General features: G+C 38.3%; 2 protein-coding genes, 1 non-coding gene and 2 pseudogenes across 3 annotated transcripts; 4 read left to right on the plus strand and 1 right to left on the minus strand.

The window, feature by feature from the left end:
* The first annotated feature begins 1,486 nt into the window (after positions 1 to 1,486).
* Positions 1,487 to 3,763, plus strand: LOC126803917 (sedoheptulose-1,7-bisphosphatase, chloroplastic). Its single transcript, XM_050531645.1, has 8 exons — positions 1,487 to 1,707; positions 1,846 to 1,965; positions 2,078 to 2,263; positions 2,438 to 2,519; positions 2,627 to 2,848; positions 2,953 to 3,053; positions 3,138 to 3,209; positions 3,293 to 3,763. Exons 1-8 carry the CDS (start codon positions 1,594 to 1,596, stop codon positions 3,572 to 3,574), a joined length of 1,179 nt encoding a protein of 392 aa, XP_050387602.1. The 5' UTR covers positions 1,487 to 1,593; the 3' UTR covers positions 3,575 to 3,763.
* Positions 3,764 to 4,058: 295 nt separating this feature from the next.
* Positions 4,059 to 4,696, plus strand: LOC126803748 (uncharacterized). The gene is made up of 2 exons (XM_050531493.1): positions 4,059 to 4,114; positions 4,202 to 4,696. The coding sequence occupies exons 1-2, from the start codon at positions 4,112 to 4,114 to the stop codon at positions 4,694 to 4,696; spliced, it is 498 nt and encodes a 165-aa protein (XP_050387450.1). The 5' UTR covers positions 4,059 to 4,111.
* A 1,279-nt stretch (positions 4,697 to 5,975) lies between these two features.
* LOC126803749 (subtilisin-like protease SBT4.3) lies at positions 5,976 to 9,722 on the plus strand (annotated as a pseudogene).
* A 566-nt stretch (positions 9,723 to 10,288) lies between these two features.
* Positions 10,289 to 14,707, plus strand: LOC126803915 (laccase-22-like; annotated as a pseudogene).
* A 91-nt stretch (positions 14,708 to 14,798) lies between these two features.
* Positions 14,799 to 14,871, minus strand: TRNAR-CCU (transfer RNA arginine (anticodon CCU)). The gene has a single exon. It is a non-coding gene; the product is annotated as a tRNA-Arg (tRNA).
* Between the last annotated feature and the right edge of the window lie 3,541 nt (positions 14,872 to 18,412).

An 18,412-nucleotide genomic window follows, 5' to 3' on the forward strand; every position in this document is an offset into this window, starting at 1 on the left:
ATCTATCAATTCTATTTTTGTCATTCACATTGATAGACCATAGACTTCTTAATTCTTGCCTTTTCATGATATTCTTGTAGTGCTGTGTATTAGTATTCTTCTGTCATTGACATTGACGTGGCATGTGGTTATTATTTTCCCCCATACATTCCATGCTCTGTATTTGCATTTAGCATGTATCTACAATGATGAAAATTCTTGCTTCTAGATCACACTGGTGGGGTGTTCTTGGTTTCGTAGTAAGTTGTAGAATAAGAGATGAGAACCCCTAGAACAACTACCCTTTTGAGCCTAAGTATGTGAGAAGGTTGTTCCATTATAAGCCAATTATTACAGGAAATATGCAAATCAAGAAGTAAGATCGCTTATATGAATATGTGTTATTAATGACATATTATGTTATTATTGAATAAGACTTGTTATAATTTGAAAAATAATTAAGTAACAAAATTTATTTAGCCTGGTGGTTCGTCAAACGTGAGACTGGACTATTATGTTAATTTTGTTCGTTAGTCCGAGACTGCACCAAACATGGGTTAGGAATTACTATACCCTAATCCGAGCCAACACAGTCCGAGACTAAGCAAAGACTTAGTCCGGAATTAGACAGCCCGGGGAAACAAACGTGCTGAATATGGTCTAGTGATTAAATCTCTCCTTTAAAAGCTGAATATTATGAGTTCGACCCACAACATAGTTGGTCATAGCATCGGGGCTTTTCAGGTACTCAGGTCCTTATTTTAGCTTAAGGTACGGATTTTTATTTTTGACCAACTTTTCGATCGCGTTTTCACATCTCCACCGTCAAATATCTAGGTAATAACGTATAGATCATTTTCACAAAATTTCAGCCGATTCCATAACCATTAAGGTACTCATAACTTCGATTTTCTACTCAAAATATGAACGGTTCAGGTTCGGTAAATTCAATACGTCCATTGGTTTTGATTCGTTCGATACCTTAACGGTCATGAAATCGGCTGAAATTTTGTGGAGATGATCTATACGTTATAACATATATATTGGACGGTGGAGATGTGAAAACGCGATCGAAAAGTTGGTCAAAAATAAAAATCCGTACCTTAAACTAAAATAATGATCTCCTTACGTGAAAAGCCTTGGTCATAGCATTTGGTTAATTGCTTATCAAATCAAAAGAAATTTTTTTTTTCCATTTTTACTAACATGAGCGCAGTGCTTGCAACTGATATCAAACTAAAACGGCAAAACGACAGCAGAATAGAGACCGTTGGGCACAAACCTACAAGACGCTTGCTAGGACTCTCTCCGTCTCTACCATTATCCATTCTCTTCACACAGATCAAACTAGAGCAGAGCCACATATTGGCTACCCATGCGCCGTTTGCCTAATCCATCTCCATGAAAATGAACCCTGATTGTCAGCATATCTACTCAGCATCCGCCACGTGTCGGAGCTTCATTAACTGCTTATCTATCTTAGCTACTTTCCCACCCCAACAAGCCTCTGCTATCTCAAACATTTGCACTAAGCCCAAGCCCTGCAGGTTGTTCATCATCAGAGCCAAGCAAACCTTGGAGGGAAGTAGCTAGCTCCTTTCTTCACGATAGACCATGGAGGCCAGCATAGCCTGCTGTTCAGCTAGGGCATTCCTGAATGGCGTTTCGAGTCAGCATTCGACTGCACTGGCTGCTCCACCGGCCATCTCTCCATCTTTCAGCTCCAAGGTTTGTGTCTCAAAGTTAGACTTAGTGATACAAGTTTTCATGCATTTTCAAGGTCATATAGTTTTTCTATTATAATATGTGACCTTTTTGTGTCTGTCTCTCTATATTAACAGAGCTTCGAATTCCTAATTGTGGCAGAGCCTAAAATCAACTTCCCTGTTTGGGGAATCACTAAGACAAGTGCCACGGTCATCATTGAAGTTCTCAAAGACAAAACAGGCTTCTCTGGTCACCAAGTGTGAAATTGGAGACAGTCTGGTGAGTTGGAGTTTGTAACAGAAAAAATTTGTCTGAGATATGCTGATTGATTTGAGGTGTAAACTTGAGTTAGATATGCTGATGAATTAATACTAGTTTGCTGCGAGTGTAGGAGGAGTTCCTTACAAAGGCAACCCCCGATAAAGCGCTGATCAGGCTGATGATGTGTATGGGAGAAGCATTGAGGACTATTTCCTTCAAGGTGAGAACAGCTTCATGTGGAGGAACAGCCTGTGTTAACACTTTTGGTGATGAGCAGCTCGCCGTAGATATGCTCGCCGACAAGCTTCTGTTTGAGGTAAGATCATAAAACCAATAGTAAATTTCGATCCTACTCATGGCTGGATCAGGGAATTTGGACTCTTAACAAGTGAAACTCATTGGGGGCAGTTAGTATGTAACACATTAGTACTTTCAATGACTTCCGAAACTTACTTCAAACATTAATTACCTACACCATTTTGCTGCTTAGGCCTTAACTTACTCGCATGTCTGCAAATACGCTTGCTCCGAAGAGGTTCCAGAGCTCCAGGACATGGGAGGCCCAGTTGAAGGTATGCAAATCCTGGCAAATCACTCGATTAATGATCACTATTTTATGGTTAATTTCTCTCTGATGATATTTTGGTCTGTTAAATATGAGCTTTCGTAACATGAATAGGTGGATTCAGTGTTGCTTTTGATCCCCTGGACGGCTCCAGCATTGTCGACACCAACTTCACGGTGGGCACCATCTTTGGGGTGTGGCCTGGAGATAAGTTAACTGGCGTAACAGGGGCAGACCAAGTTGCTGCAGCTATGGGAATTTATGGTCCTAGAACTACTTATGTCATTGCCATAAAGGGCTTCCCTGGAACACACGAATTCCTTCTTCTTGATGAAGGTAAGAACATTCTGTCATTATCATCAAATGTTATGTGAGTTTTTGATCACTAGAACCCCAGTGTTCTTCACAAGTTGCTGAACTCTTAGTCCTGTCCTGGGCAGGAAAGTGGCAACATGTCAAAGAGACAACAGAGATATCTGAAGGGAAAATGTTTTCCCCTGGAAATTTGAGAGCCACATTTGACAATCCAGACTATAACAAGGTATATTTATTTCTCTACCTCAATGTACTTATCAGTAAACTAACCATTGAACAGATCCATTTATAACTTTTTCTCTTTGAATAGTTGATCAACTACTATGTCAAAGAGAAATACACATTGAGATACACCGGAGGAATGGTGCCAGATGTCAATCAGGTATCTTAACAAAGACTGTCTTAGTCTGTTTATTTTAGTTTTTTAAAGAATTATAAAACGATTTATGATGTCATTGTGTGCAGATAATTGTAAAGGAGAAAGGGGTATTCACCAATGTTATATCTCCAACTACAAAAGCCAAGCTCAGGCTGTTGTTTGAGGTAGCTCCATTGGGGTTGTTGGTTGAGAATGCTGGAGGTTATAGTAGTGATGGTCATCAGTCTGTGCTAGACAAGGTCATCGAAAATCTCGACGAAAGAACTCAAGTTGCTTATGGATCCAAGAATGAGATCATCCGGTTTGAAGAAACTCTATACGGCTCATCCAGGCTCAAAGGAAGCGTAGCTGTTGGAGCTGCTGCTTAAGTTATTTCCATTTGCATTTCATGCCTTCCTTTTCTCTTTTTGTTTCTCTGAGGAAAAAGAGCAATCAGAGCTATTCATACAGAAGTTTGTGTGATGTTGTATAAATGCTCAAAGATATGGTGGACGATAATTACAATGCTAAAAATCTGTGGATTGATCAATCAAGTAGATTTTGAATCTTCGATGGTAAGAATTCAGAGTAGCATATATTTTCTTAACTACATTGGATGGTATGGCCATTTTGTATCAACAAAGGAACACTAGAATACAAAATCAGATAAAAGGTTGATTATTGAGTTCCAAATTTGTATATCCCTAAGTATGAGCCTTGGAGCTGACGCTCCAAGGCTGCAACCCCTTGTCTCTTTCTTACAGACATAGAAGCCAAACAATATGATTGTTTCCCCTTAATTCTTTTTCCACTATAAACTATGGATAATTGGATATTGTCTTGAACACAATTTCGATAACCCTATTGCGTTCTCTGCATTCATTTTGAGATAGAACTACTGAAGTGATCAGAAGGCAGATAAAACAATGGTATGAAGTCTACTAATTCTCTTTTTCTCTTTGGTAGATGATAAAGCAATCATGTGATTTACATTACAAACTTATCATTTTCTTCAGGCCTCGGAGACTAGAAGTGTGAAATGGCGTGGATCAGTTTGTGGGATTGTTGAAGCTCCCATAGACAAAGTCTGGTCCATGGTGTCACAGACCAAAAGATTAGTAGAGTGGATGCCAATGGTTGAGCGCTGCACAGATTTAGCTGGAGAGGAAGGTGTTCCTGGTTATGTTCGACTAGTCTCGGGCTTCATGTTCCCCCAAGAAGATGGAGAAAGGTCATGGATCAAAGAGAAACTAGTATCCATAGATATATCAAAACACAGATATGTTTACAAGCTGGAGGCAAGCAATGTAGGCTTAGATGGATCTGTCAATTCAGTAAAGCTTGTAGATTACGGGAATGATTCGACACTAGTCGATTGGTCCTATGAGCTATATCCCTTACAAGGCGCATGTGAGGATAGCATTATAGACTATCTGGGATTTCTATACAAATCTTGTATTAACAGGATTGAGGGTGCTATAGAAGCATCCAGCAAATTAAATTCTCAGTAGCAGGGTCAAGTGTTCAAGTACTAACTAGTAACTACTTTCTGTTACTTCTTATCCTTTGTATTGCCTTAGGGTCATTTGGCTGTGCATTTAAACAGTGCAATCTAATAAAGTTCAGTACTTGATCCTAAGAGGGAGTAATATGTATATATATGACTTGATGGAGATCCTGATTGAGGGTGACCAATTACTGAACTGTGCTTCATATTTTAGCTCTTGGTTAGCTGCGCTCTACAAACTTTGTGTTGGTAAAATATATGGTCTAATTGCTATATTAACAAAAATAAATAAAGAAATTATTTAGGCAAAGAAGATGCATAAATGTAAATAAGATACAACCGATAAAAGTCAGAAAAACTTTTAACATTATAATCGAGTCTAGAACTTTGTTCTATGTCCTTAAGACGAAATTACCTCATCATCAGTGCTTCAAGGAATTAATGACAAACGTCTCTCAAGATACAACGACATTCTTCTTGTGGTAGAAGCACTCCAAACCCCAAGAACAACGAAAACAGATTGTGTATGAACTCTCTTTTGAAAGCAACTCATTTGATTTTCAAAGATACTAGGAAAACTCTAGACAAAAGTAAGGGAGGAAAGATGACTTAATTATTCATTATAGAGAATGTGGTGTAACAACATTATATAGATCTAAGATGACTCTTGTAAGAATAGTAACTTTTCACCAAAAGTTGTATTTGTGAAGGATCGTGACTTCTCATTTTATTATTATATACATATATATTTTTCTTGACACATTTTCAATTAATAATTCATCCACTAGATTATAGAATTTAATATTTCATATAAATTTTCCAACACTTTGTTGGTCTGTAAATGATCCAAAGTTCCGAACCATTTACTGAGGACTGCCAAAATCTAGTTTCAACCTAATGATATTCTTGTATACAATTCTTATGGACATTAAGCCATTAAGGGGTACTTGAGCATATCATATTTTCAGTTGAATGTGTTCGTGTGCTCTCCTTTGTTGAAGAGTCCTTGGCTCATTAGGAAAACTGCCCTCATCTTCTTCCTGTATTATACGGACATATATATATACCTCCTCTCCTCGGAGAAAAATTTCTCCTCTCGTCACAGCCAAAAAACCAGATCGTGTATTTCTCTCAGGAATGGTAACTTGAGGTGTATAAATTTGTAATATTTTGTAAAAGTTTGTATATGTTAAAGCTAATAGCTTTCAACAAACACATTTCTCTCAATCTACTTCATAGTATTCTCTTTTAATATTCAATTCTTTGTTATTTGTGGATAGAAAATGGTCAATTATCCCAAAGTTATGTCGCAACATGTGCATTTTGAACGGATTTTGGGTGTGTTCTGGAATGGTTCAAGACCATCATGGTCTAAACCTGTCGGAGGACACGTGTCAACATTTTATTTGGACTAAATGGTTAGTCATTGTTTAATTTTTTTTTGCTTGAACGTTGCACCACGATAGTACTGGACCAGAGCAGAATGCTCCTGGATTTTGTGTTGAATAATATCTCTGACGTTTACTAGATCTGTAAAATCTTTACTCGTGTAAAAGAGCTAGTTTACAAAAAATAATTTCCAAACTCCAGCTATAAATAGGTCCCTATAAATATTTGTTGAAGTATGGGTTAGTAGCATCATACAAACAGTAAAAGAATGTTTCTTCGATTATTCTTAGCCTCATAGGCAGTACTCTACTTCTTGTTGATGTTACTCAATCAGCTACTCAGCATGCTCGAAAGGTATATCTCCGAAGTTATACTAACCACAACCAATCAAATTAATTGACATTAGATTGTACATTTGATATGGAATTGGATGCAGGCTTATATTGTGTATATGGGCGACAAGCCGAAAAACGGGGTACAAATAACACCTGAGCATCATGTGAATATTCTACGAGAGGTAGTTGACAAAAACATTAATAGTTATATCTCACATGAAGCTCTCCTTCATAGTTAGTTAGTTACACAAGAAGTTTTCATGGATTTGCTGCAATGCTCACAGAACCAGAAGCACAAAAACTAGCTGGTACACTTTTGACTTGAATAAACATTAATGGATGGAGTATCTAGTGTACATATGTAAGTGTAAACATGTGTTTAAATACATAATCAAATGTATATATAGAGGATTTGATGGTGTAGTGTCTGTCTTCCCAAGCAAAACGAAGAGCTACAAAACAACAAGGTCTTGGGATTTCCTTGGGTTCCTACAAACAGCTGAGATAGGCCCCCTCGAAAAGGAGATCATAATCGGTGTGATCGACGGTGGAATTTGGCCAGAATCCTACAGTTTTGATGATGCTGGTTTTGGCCCTCCACCCAAAAAATGGAAAGGCATATGTCAAGGCAATAACAACTTCACTTGTTACAAGTATGACATTTCGAATACGAGAATATGATTGATGCATGTAAATAAATGACACTATGGTGCTAATGAACATGATTTCTTTTACTTTGCTATCGTGACAGTAAAATAATTGGAGAATAACTCTCCAGGAGATTCTCAACCCCCTGAAGCCGAAGACGAAGAGAGACTCAATAGGTCATGGAACCCATTGCGCATCTACAACAGCGCGCTGGGAATCCAGTGAAAAATGCAAGCCATAACGATATAGCGTCGGGAACAGCAAGAGGAGGAGTGCCATCAACACATATTGCAGTGTACAAAGTTTGCTGGGGGAAGAAAGGAGTCAAAGGAAAATGTGATGAACTTGACATTCTGAGGGAATTCGACGATGATGGTGTCTGTTTCTTTGGGAGGGGACCTTCCTCGAGATTATATGCATAGTGCGGAGTCAATTGGGTCATTTCATGCTTTCAAAAACGGAATACTTGTTTCGATTGCCGCCGGTAACAAAGGTCCGAAGAGAAGAACTGTGACAAGCCTTTCACCATGGCAACTTTCTGTGGCTGCTACCACCACAAACCGTCAGTACATCACTAAAGTTCAATTGGGTAATGCCTAATGGTAAAATCCATGAGGTAGTTTATTAAATTTAGCTTCGTCAACTGCTAATTAAAATAAATTAATATTCAAACAACTGTTGTTTTATTTAATATTTTTTTATGTTGAATGCTAGGGACTTTTTTCAAGCGCTTATGACCTCCGGGATAAATTATATAAATTGATTTATGGAGGCAATGCACCCAATAGAACAAAATGTTCACCCGGGAATTGGTCCAGGTATTCATCTTCAATTTGGATATCATTTTTTCTTAGAGGATTCTATTTGTTAAAGAAATCAACATGATGTTTTCCCGCTTGATATTTGATATTCCTAAATCAAATAGGTATTGTAAACCAAATAGCTTAGATGACAAATTGGTCATGGCCGGCCCAAAGTGATCGAGGACCTGTGTGAAGTGTAAATCAGACCCGTATAAATGAATGAGGGAAGGAAAAAAAAGGAAAAAAGAAAATGCAAATCAGACCCGTATAAATAAATAAGGGGGAAAAAAGGAAAAAAAAACACAAACTCATATCAAACCTCCAACCTCGTTGCCGTTCTAATTATAAAAGCTAGCATGTAGCCAATCCACCAACCACTTTGTTTGGTTATAAATGGATCATGCTTAGTATATGTCCAATACCTTATTTTTACTGGAAAAAAAAAAGATTTGCAGGCCCTTGTCAGTCAGAGGGCCATGTGCGGCCGCACCTCCTTGACCGCCCCAGGCCCGGCACTGCCATCAAGGGTACAATTGTGCTTTGTGATCGAGGCCCTAAAGAAAATGACGCCAACACTGGGGAAGGGACCATATCAGCTGGTGCAGTCGGAATTATTAGTACGAACGAAAAACTTTTCGAGGATTTGCGTAAAGATATTGCTTTTTATCCTTTAGTTTATGTCGGATTTGAAGAAAATAGCAATATTTACAAATACATAAACCAAACAATGAATCGAAGTAACTAAGAAGAAGCTGGCACGGGAACCGTGGATATATTGATGTGCATGCTAATTAATCTTGATTTCTACAGCAACCCGACTGCAATAATTTGGAAAAGTGAAGAGATTAACGATGTGTTGGCTCCATACGTACCTCTCTTCTCATCAAGAGGTCCAAGCCCTTTGACTCCCAACATTCTCAAGGTGTCAAGCTAGCCTGATATTCAATCGCAATGAAATCTGAACTTAGCTAGCAAGAAGTATGATATACCGCAGGTGATGAAATTAACCATGCATGTTTAATTTATGGACTTGCAGCCAGATTTAGCAGCACCTGGAAATCAAATTTTAGCAGCAGCTGCCCCAAGAGGTGAAGCTAATGAACCTGGATTTGCCTAAATGAGCGGGACATTAATGGCATGCTCCCATGCTACGGCCGTTCTGCATACGTCAAATCATTAAACCCTGAATCGTCACCTGCTGCAATTCATTCAGCTCTCATCACTACTGGTTTGTTTTTATAATTTGCAAAGAAGTGCTATATGTATTGTACCAGGTAAGAAAAATAACCTAACCATGCATGCATCCAATTTTGCAGCTAAACCTATGAGTGAGAAAACTAGCCCGCAGGCTGAATTTGCATATGGAGCTGGCCTAATAAGTAATAAACCCTTCTGATGCTCCCCATCCTGGTTTGGTATATGATCTTGATGTACAGGACTATGTACAATTTTTGTGCTCATTAGGATACCGTAAAAACCTATTGGAAGGTTTAACAGGGGACAAGACTATCTCATGCTCATCAAATTCTGATAATGAAACAGTAGTCAATGATTTGCACTATGCATCGTTTGCACTTGCCATCAAGGATCCAGAATCGTTTAAGGGGGTCTTCCACAGGACTGTTACTAATGTCGGATCGCCAAATTCAACATAGCTAAAGTGATGACTTCATTGGGTCTCAAAATCAATGTGCAACCAAATGAGTTATCATTCACATCTCTCAACGACAAGAAATCTTTTGTTGTCACAATGGAAGTGCCAATTGAGATATCAAATCAAGTATCTGCATCTCTGGTGTGGGATGATGGTCATTTCCAAGTCAGGAGCCCTATCGTGGTCTATGTTACATTTTAATGAAGAGGTGTACCTTATTTAGAAAATAAGTTAGTTCAAAAGCCTATTGAATTTTTCAGATCAGATCATTTTAGGATGGTACAATCTTAGCTAGTAGAATTATCAATCCTCAGATATCTCTTTTTTTTTTATACGAAAAGTATGGCTCAGATATCTCATTCACCTACCTATCACATACTATTTGCACCTTCTTTTATAAGATTAAGGTAGTAAGTCATAACTCATAAGCAATGTACTGTACTCCATATAGCTTGCTAGTACATAACTCAGAAAGAACATTAGCACTAACACACAGCTCAGACTCAGATTCTGGGAGCTTTCTACAGGCAAAGATGAAGTTATCATCCCGGATTCAAGCGATTTTGTTGGTTGCTTAGTAGAATAGACTAAAATCTCGTATGTATTGATCTGAATAATTACAAGGTATTTATAGGATTCTAGACTACCAATTAACAGGTATGAAACCAAAGATTGTTTGTCAATTACTACGGCTAGAGATTTGGTTGATGAGATCCGGTTGGTGTATATTTAACTCATGCTAACATGCTTTCTTCTACCCGCCGCCAATGGTCAAGTCCTTGGTTCGATATTATAACGTCAGGGTAAGTACATTCATTGACGAACTTTCCAGTGAACAAGGATTTTAGTCTGAAATTGCTGAACTATTTATGATGTGCAGGTGGTGTTGAAGAACACAACAAAGATCTGTTCGAGTAAGTCCATACTTACTGTAAATAAAAGGTTCCCCGGACCAACGCTATATGCTAGGGAAGATGACACCGTAATCATCAAGGTGACCAACCATGGCAACAACAATGTTGTAGTGAATCGGTCAACAAGTTAGTCAGAGAAACAGAACAAGCACAGCAACCAAGAGAAACAACCACAAAGAAAAGAACACAGGAACACAGATTTAAGGTGGTTCAGCAAATAGCTTTGCCTACATCCACCGGACAGGAACACACACTTCCACTATATTAATAATGGGTACACAAGAAATACTAAGAAAACACGAACTCTTCTCTTCCTACCTTTCTCCTTTCTGCCCTCTCTCACCCTCTAACCGAGAATGGAACACACTATGCTCTTTGTCTCTGTGATGCCTAAACCTAGAGTATAACCCCTCCTTATATAGCCATAAGGACAAACATGTTTCCTCACCAAATAGGAATCTTATTCCTAATAGTGGTAGGCTATAAAGTCTTCTCCTTCTAAAAGTAAATTATCATCAATAAGGATTCTCTATCTTTACTGGAACATCATACTCTAAGAAACCATCTTAGAAAAAACATATGGGCTGGAAACCCAACAAATGTGACTATCCATTGGTGAGAACTATTATATAGTTAGTTTGATATACATGGTTTGCTTGTTCACTAATTGTGTACTTTTATATCGGTGCTAGGCATGGAGTGAAACAACTTGGGACATGTTGGGCAGATGGACCTGCATATATCACACAATGCCCAATACAGCCTGGACAAAATTTCATCTACAAGTTCACAATCACAGGACAAAGTGGCACTCTTCTTTGGCATGCACATGACTCTTGGCTAAGAGCCACACTACATGGTGCCATTGTCATCTTGCCCAAGTTAGGCACTCCCTACCCTTTTCCCACACCTCATGAGGAAAAAATCATCATATTGTGCAAGTTCTCAAAGTTTTAATATGTGATTGCAATATATTAGGAGCTGTTGCACAAATTGAGTAATTTGACTTTAATTTAATCTATTGAATTGTATCTAACAGTTACACAATCTGGCTTGCCACCAAATATTTCTGATGCTCACACGATAAATGGTCATCCAAGACCCGTCCTGGTTGCTCTTCTCAGAGTACTAAAATGGGGTACACTACTACTTAATCATTCGTAGTTATTTTATTAAATATTATTATTACGCATTACCTACTAATATGTTATATTATTAAATTATCGTTCAAATCATTAGTAACGTTGTCACAATATAATATCTATGGCCTATTTGCTACGCATCATAAACGCAGCGCTGAATGATGACTTGTTCTTCTAGATTGCCGGGCACAATCTAACAGTGGTTGAAGTCCGTCCTGGTTGCTCTTCTCAGAGTACTAAAATGGGGTACACTACTACTTAATCATTCGTAGTTATTTTATTAAATATTATTATTACGCATTACCTACTAATATGTTATATTATTAAATTATCGTTCAAATCATTAGTAACGTTGTCACAATATAATATCTATGGCCTATTTGCTACGCATCATAAACGCAGCGCTGAATGATGACTTGTTCTTCTAGATTGCCGGGCACAATCTAACAGTGGTTGAAGTCGATGCTTCCTACACGAAACCATTCCAAACCGACACAATATTCATCAGTCCAGGCCAAACCACAACTTTTTAGAAGCAAACAAAGATATCGGCAAGTACTTGATATTAGTCTCTCCTTTCATGGATGCCCCAATTGGCAACTTCACCTCAATAGCTACACACTACACTGCGCTACAAATACACCCCTCGACATTCCACAACATTATTGACCAGCATTCCTCCTCAAAATGCAACCTCATTAACAACCACATTCATCGACTCCCTTCGAAGCCTCATTTCGAAACGATACTCTGCTAATGTCCCATTAACTAACTATAGGCCATTCTCTCTTGCTCACCGTAGGAGTTGGTATTAATAAATGTGACACATGTGTCAATGGTAGTAAGCTAGTGGCTTCTGTTAATAATATTTGTAATGCCAACTACAGCTCTTCTTCAAGCTTATTACTACAAGATAAAAGGAGTCTACACACTTGACTTCCCACCAAACCCTTTTGATTACACTGGTACTCCTACGGTTAACGTACAGACCACAAATAGCACAAAGCTGTATAGGCCGGGGTACAATTCCACAGTTCAGATTGTCTTACAAGACATTGCTATCATCAGGGTTTTCTCGGCTGCGGATGTCTGCACCGTCCGTTCGGTGTAGATTCGACGATTCCAGCTACTGACGACGCTTAATGACAGCGCCGACCAGCACAGCCACACTCTCCTCCTCCTCCTAGCACTTTTGCTTGTGCCAGTCGGAATCTCGAAATTTCAAGTTTCTGGACACCGTGCGGAGATTTCGAGATTCCGACGGCCGGAGCTGCAATAGGCCGGTGTTGAAGTTTCGGCCTGCACAGACAGGAGCATCGGGAGGAGGAGAATGCGGTTATGCTGGTCGGCCCCGTCGTTGCGCATCGCTAGTGGCCATAATCACCGAATCCGCACCGTATGAACAGTGTAGACATCCGCAGCTGAGAATTTATGTTGCTATCATACTACCAGAGAGTCATCCTACTCATCTTCATGAATTTAATTTCTTTGTGGTTGGGACTGTAGGCAATTTTGATCCAAAAAAGGACCGAAAACTTTCAATCTCATCGATCCGGTGGAGAGGAACACAGTATCAGTACCAACTGGTGGATGGACTGCAATCAGATTCAGCGCAGATAACCGAGGTAATATATCTTCAACAACGTAGTGATTTAGTAGTGTTAAACTCACACTTCGCATGTAGAACGTGTGCCCATGTTTTGTGCTATTTCATATTCCAGAGGTTACATGGGCGATGTGGGACTAAATGAACAACTAAGAAGACCTTCTAATACACACACAAAAAAAGGAATTTGTTTTATACCCATTTTTAGACATCCTTTTAAAATAAATCTGCACATAAATTTAATTTATTTTACACTAAAGTATTTCAAATTATGATAATAAATTGTCTTCTTTTTTGGCATAATTACATATTGACACTGTTTAAATTTGATTAGTCAACTATTAAAATTAAATTAAATTTAGATCTACAATTAAGGTATTTATTCGTGATTGAAGTTTTCCTTAACTCATCAATATTGCTATAATTATAGAAATTACTTTATATATATTAATAAATTCAAATAAATTTAAATAATGAATGTCAAACTCAATTTGGGTAAGTAGATTTTTTTCCTTTTGGTACTCAGTTAGTGTTGTTACTTTCAACAATTTGCACTAACTATTTCTTTTTCGGTCTTCTATTTGTAACCTAATTCAAAGGTAAATTTTAATCAATCAAACAAAAATCTTTAGAGTAGAAGTTTAAGTTCTTAACCTAGCTAATAGATTTTACTTTTACTTACAACCTACATGTCAAACGTATTAGCTTATATGCATATACCTATATGTTAGATAATATTTGAAACTAAACTATACGAATATACCTAGAACAAAGATACTCACAATGAGTAAATATTCAAGAAATCAATCTCAATAATAACATACCTTATTGGTAGATACCAAAGAGAATGTGCTATGTGATATGTATAGATGATAGTGTACATGATACATATCACAACAAACAAATTAATATAATCTTCTTCCTTTTTGCATTAGTTCAAAGGAAATGAATTGTTTGTGGTTTAACATTGGCTATATATAAAAGTTTTCCCAATGCAAATTTGAAATGAATGCATGCACAAATTAAGGAGTTGTTTTCATTTTCGAAATGGGTAAAAAAATGAAACCATTCAAAATGAAAAATATTTGTTTTAAAAATAAAACCTATAAAAAAAAGGTTGAAATCATTAATTTGGGTATAGATTGAAAATACTTTTTGGGTGTGGATTTAAATTTAAAAGGGGGTTTAAAATTGGGGTTATGTCTAATTATCTAAAAAACGCAGTTGTTCTCTTGGGCAAGTCAAGGCATCACAGAGGAGAATGAGTAGTTCTTAAATATCAACGTACTGTGGCTGAATGAGATACAACTCCATAAGCGCTTAGAAGTATGATTGATGAAGTATACATGATCATAGATTTGTTTGTGCATGTTTTTGGTGTATGTCTAGGAATTTGGTTTCTGCATTGTCATCTAGAAACTTGCACACAACATGGGGGTTGAAGATGGCATTTTTGGTGGAGAACGGGGAAGAGGCCCAGATGAGTCTCTGCTACCACCTCCTTCTGATCTTCCAACTTGCTAGGCTGGTTAGACGTTAATAGACAGTCATAGAAGTGAAGATTTTGAGTTGAAAAAAATACAGACAGAATGAATTAAAAAGAAAGCAAAAAAGACGCGCCAGGTAGGGGTCGAACCTACGACCTTCTGCTTAGGAAACAGACGCTCTATCCACTGAGCTACGGGCGCTGGTTGTTAGGAGGCATTTCAATGAACATATATATATATATTGTACGTGTATGTGTTTTTTTACACACAGGAGTGTTAGTTCTATACTCCTATCAACAATATATTACAGCTAAACACTGATTTTAATGTCGTCCCATGTCTACCTTCTGTATAAATGTGGATGAAACCGGTAAAAGTTTTGTCATGATACATTGGAAAACAATTTGGTTGATTGCTTCAGTAAGGCATTGATTTCACTATCTCAACATGATAAACCGAACCAGCGTACCAAATTACTCCATTGCTTCACATATCATTCACGAATTAACTCATAGAACAAAAAACATATATTGTATTATTTTTAATCAAGAAGTCAGAATATATTACTTGCTCAACGAAACGTATAAATAAAACACCCCTTAGGGCAGACAAAAAGAATTATTATATCAACTACTAAACACTTAGCTACACCTAGGTACCCAACAATCAAAAGTACATTAACTTTCTCATACAGTTTATAGCTCTTTAATATAAACATATCTCACCCACTTAGAAACTATTAAAAGGATACAACCAAATACTATAGATGACAACATGCCCTTCACGATTTAGATTAGAATCCCTTCCAAGTCATAAAGACGCAGTCCAACCAAACAAGTACAAACCCTAGAATAGGGGTGGGCATAGGTTGGGTGGAACCGGGTTTGAGCCTAACCGTATTCGACTTGCATTTCTCGGTTTGCAATTTTTCACCACCGACAACTGATTTGTGAAAGAGCAGATCCGAATATTTCGTTGGCAAATTTTCAAATCGGTGTAGTTCAGTTTTCCATGCTTCTGTGTGTTTTTTTTTCTTTTATAAATTTAATCATGAATTAATCCAAATCACAACATTGCGATGTTATCTTTCCAGATCACATCTCACACCCGACATCATCTTCATCAGTTCAGATTTCTCATATCTCATCCCTCTAGTCTTTATATATTTGATTTCTTATACTCCATACATATAGAATACCAATCTAATCTCAACCTAAAATGACCTAATAGAGAGAGAGAGAGAGAGAGAGAGAGAGAGAGAGAGAGAGAGAGAGAGAGAGAGAGAGAGAGAGAGAGAGAGAGTCCGGCTCTAAGATTGGGAAAATGTTAGGGTTGAATAATTATAGTGGAGATAGTGATTGAGTGTGGTAAGGTGTATTATAAATGAAACTAAACCAATGAGAAGTAGATACCACATTAAAAAAAACATATTTATTAAAATTCAGGCGGGTCAGTTTCTTGCGGTTGGGTGAATTGCCTAACTCGCTTTCGACCTGTTTTGAAACAGGTCGGTCTTCAAAATTTCCACCAATGTTTTTTTCTGGTTCGGTCACGGAACTTTATTTTTGCGGTCCTTATCGGGCAGTTTCGGGCCACGGTTCAATTTGTGCCCACCCCGACCCTAAAATAAGCCCAAGAGTTCGGCCCACTATTTGGATAGTCCAGTACCAAGAAAAGATGTCGTTGCCACATACGATCTCAACAGGAGTCATTGCTAGAACTGGCGCCGCCCCCTTCTCTGACCCAACAACATCAAGCACCATCAAATCGTCCTCGAAGGCACCACCACATAATGCTAGTCCCTGGCTAGGAACAAGACCAGCAACGTCAAGCCTTCCACTAGCAACCCCAAATGAGGTCATTAACGAGGAACCACCATTCTTACCTCCAACCAGCGCCACCATATCCACGCAGCCACAAACCCACAACAAAGACAAAACCACCATCTCCCTAACTCCAAGGCTAAATCAATCAAACCGATCAAAAAAGCCCCCGACAACAATAGATCCAAACGAACGCCACCACCAAGGATCTAGAGAACCGCCATAGCAATTCACAGTACCCATATTCAACCCCGCCTCGGAACCCACGGCATAGCCACCGCCATCACTGACAACCAACGAGAACACCAAAAAGACTGATCCAATCCAACTAGACAAGTCGCCATAACTCGTAGGCACAAGGGCACACCGCACAATGGAAAACCAAGAAGACAATAAGGTTGCACTTGCAATTTGAGCCATGAGAATGGCCAGATTTAATCAAAGTTGAAAACCCTAGCAAACGGCTAGGGAGATAACTCGATAGAAGTGTGTTTTAAAACAAAACACATAGGGCATGTTTACTAAACCTTAATGGGATGGAGAAGGAATGAGAAAAAGGAGGAATATGAGAGAAGATGAATGAGAGAAAGGAGGAGTCATTCCCATGTCATGTGTTTACTTGTTATCCGGAATGAAATCAATCCCATTTTTATGTTTACTAATATGTAGGAATAAGAATCATGATAATATCATTTATGAGAGTACCCTTATATATAACACAACAGTGAACCAATGTTACATCTTGGTACATACTAGAATGAGAAACCGCGCCCACGCGCGGTTGTGATATGTAATTAGTAAGCATTATAGTATCAACAAGGTTCTATATAATAGGATAATGTTATATATGCCATTAGTATGTTACATAAGGTCTTTTTCTTTGTATTCTCATTGGAGATTATGCTCACAAAATAGTAGCACACTATAATACATGAGCTCTCCAATTGAACGAAAGTAGTAGTTGCCTTAAGTTTCCACAACAAAAAAAAACTCCATTGTGATGTGTTATATCAAGATTTCACCCAAATGTTAGTTGCAACTGCAATGAAGATGTCAGCTCATCAGTAAGATGCAAACAATGAGTCTATCTTCTGTTTTCCCACTTCTTCACCAGTTGATGATGATGATAGTGATCCTTGATCTTCTTCTCTGTTAGCACGGGATCATATGTGAATTTTTTGTTTGAATCAAAAAGTCAACTAATTATTTTCAGTAAGCATAATTAAGATAACACACTCCTAAGGGCTGATAGAAAGAGTTATCTCTTGACCCTAAAGTCTAGACAAGACTAGCCAATATGGCCACGACTCACCTACTTTTCAGCACCGTTTATAGCACTTAAAATAACAAACCTAAGCCAATATAGAAGAAAGAGTAAAAAAGTACCAACCACACCAACTTAGACTTGTCCTCATATTCAAAAACTATTGATTGCTAATAATGGGTCATAAAGACCCAATCCATCCATACCCACACCACAAGAGGAGCACAACACAGCTAAATCGCAAGCTCACCAGCCATGTTAGCTAGTCTCATCACCTAGGCCCAGAAAAGTGTGAGCCCAAGCCCAACAAAGTCCAAAACCCAAATACGTCTCACCATCATTGTTGCAGAGTCACCGACGTTAGAGAAGTTCACAGCCGCTTGTAAGAGAATCGGAAATTTAGCAACATTAGGCAATCTCAACCTCCACTGGGAACTAGCAACACCCAACCTCCACCAAATCCAAGTAAATCCAATTAAGAGCCAAGCTGGGCTAACTGGTTGGGAGATCGCCGAACTCAAGTGTCACTCATCATGAGGGAAAAGCCACCAAACACCATCGGTAGACACAAAGGTTCCTAACACCAAGAACTTGACACCTTTGTCCTCACCCAACACACTGCTACCCCGCACGGAAGCCATCTTACCCAAACTAA

The sequence above is a fragment of the Argentina anserina genome, chromosome 7 (assembly GCF_933775445.1).
Source record: "Argentina anserina chromosome 7, drPotAnse1.1, whole genome shotgun sequence".
In the NCBI taxonomy this organism is placed as follows: domain Eukaryota; kingdom Viridiplantae; phylum Streptophyta; class Magnoliopsida; order Rosales; family Rosaceae; genus Argentina; species Argentina anserina.

Excerpts from the sequence above, each read along its gene's own strand:
- LOC126803917 (XM_050531645.1), top strand. The coding sequence starts at position 1,594 with ATGGAGGCCAGCATAGCCTGCTGTTCAGCTAGGGCATTCCTGAATGGC. Across the intron at positions 2,520-2,626 it reads CATGGGAGGCCCAGTTGAAG|GTGGATTCAGTGTTGCTTTT; the intron begins GTATGCAAATCC and ends TAACATGAATAG. Across the intron at positions 3,054-3,137 it reads ACAATCCAGACTATAACAAG|TTGATCAACTACTATGTCAA; the intron begins GTATATTTATTT and ends CTCTTTGAATAG.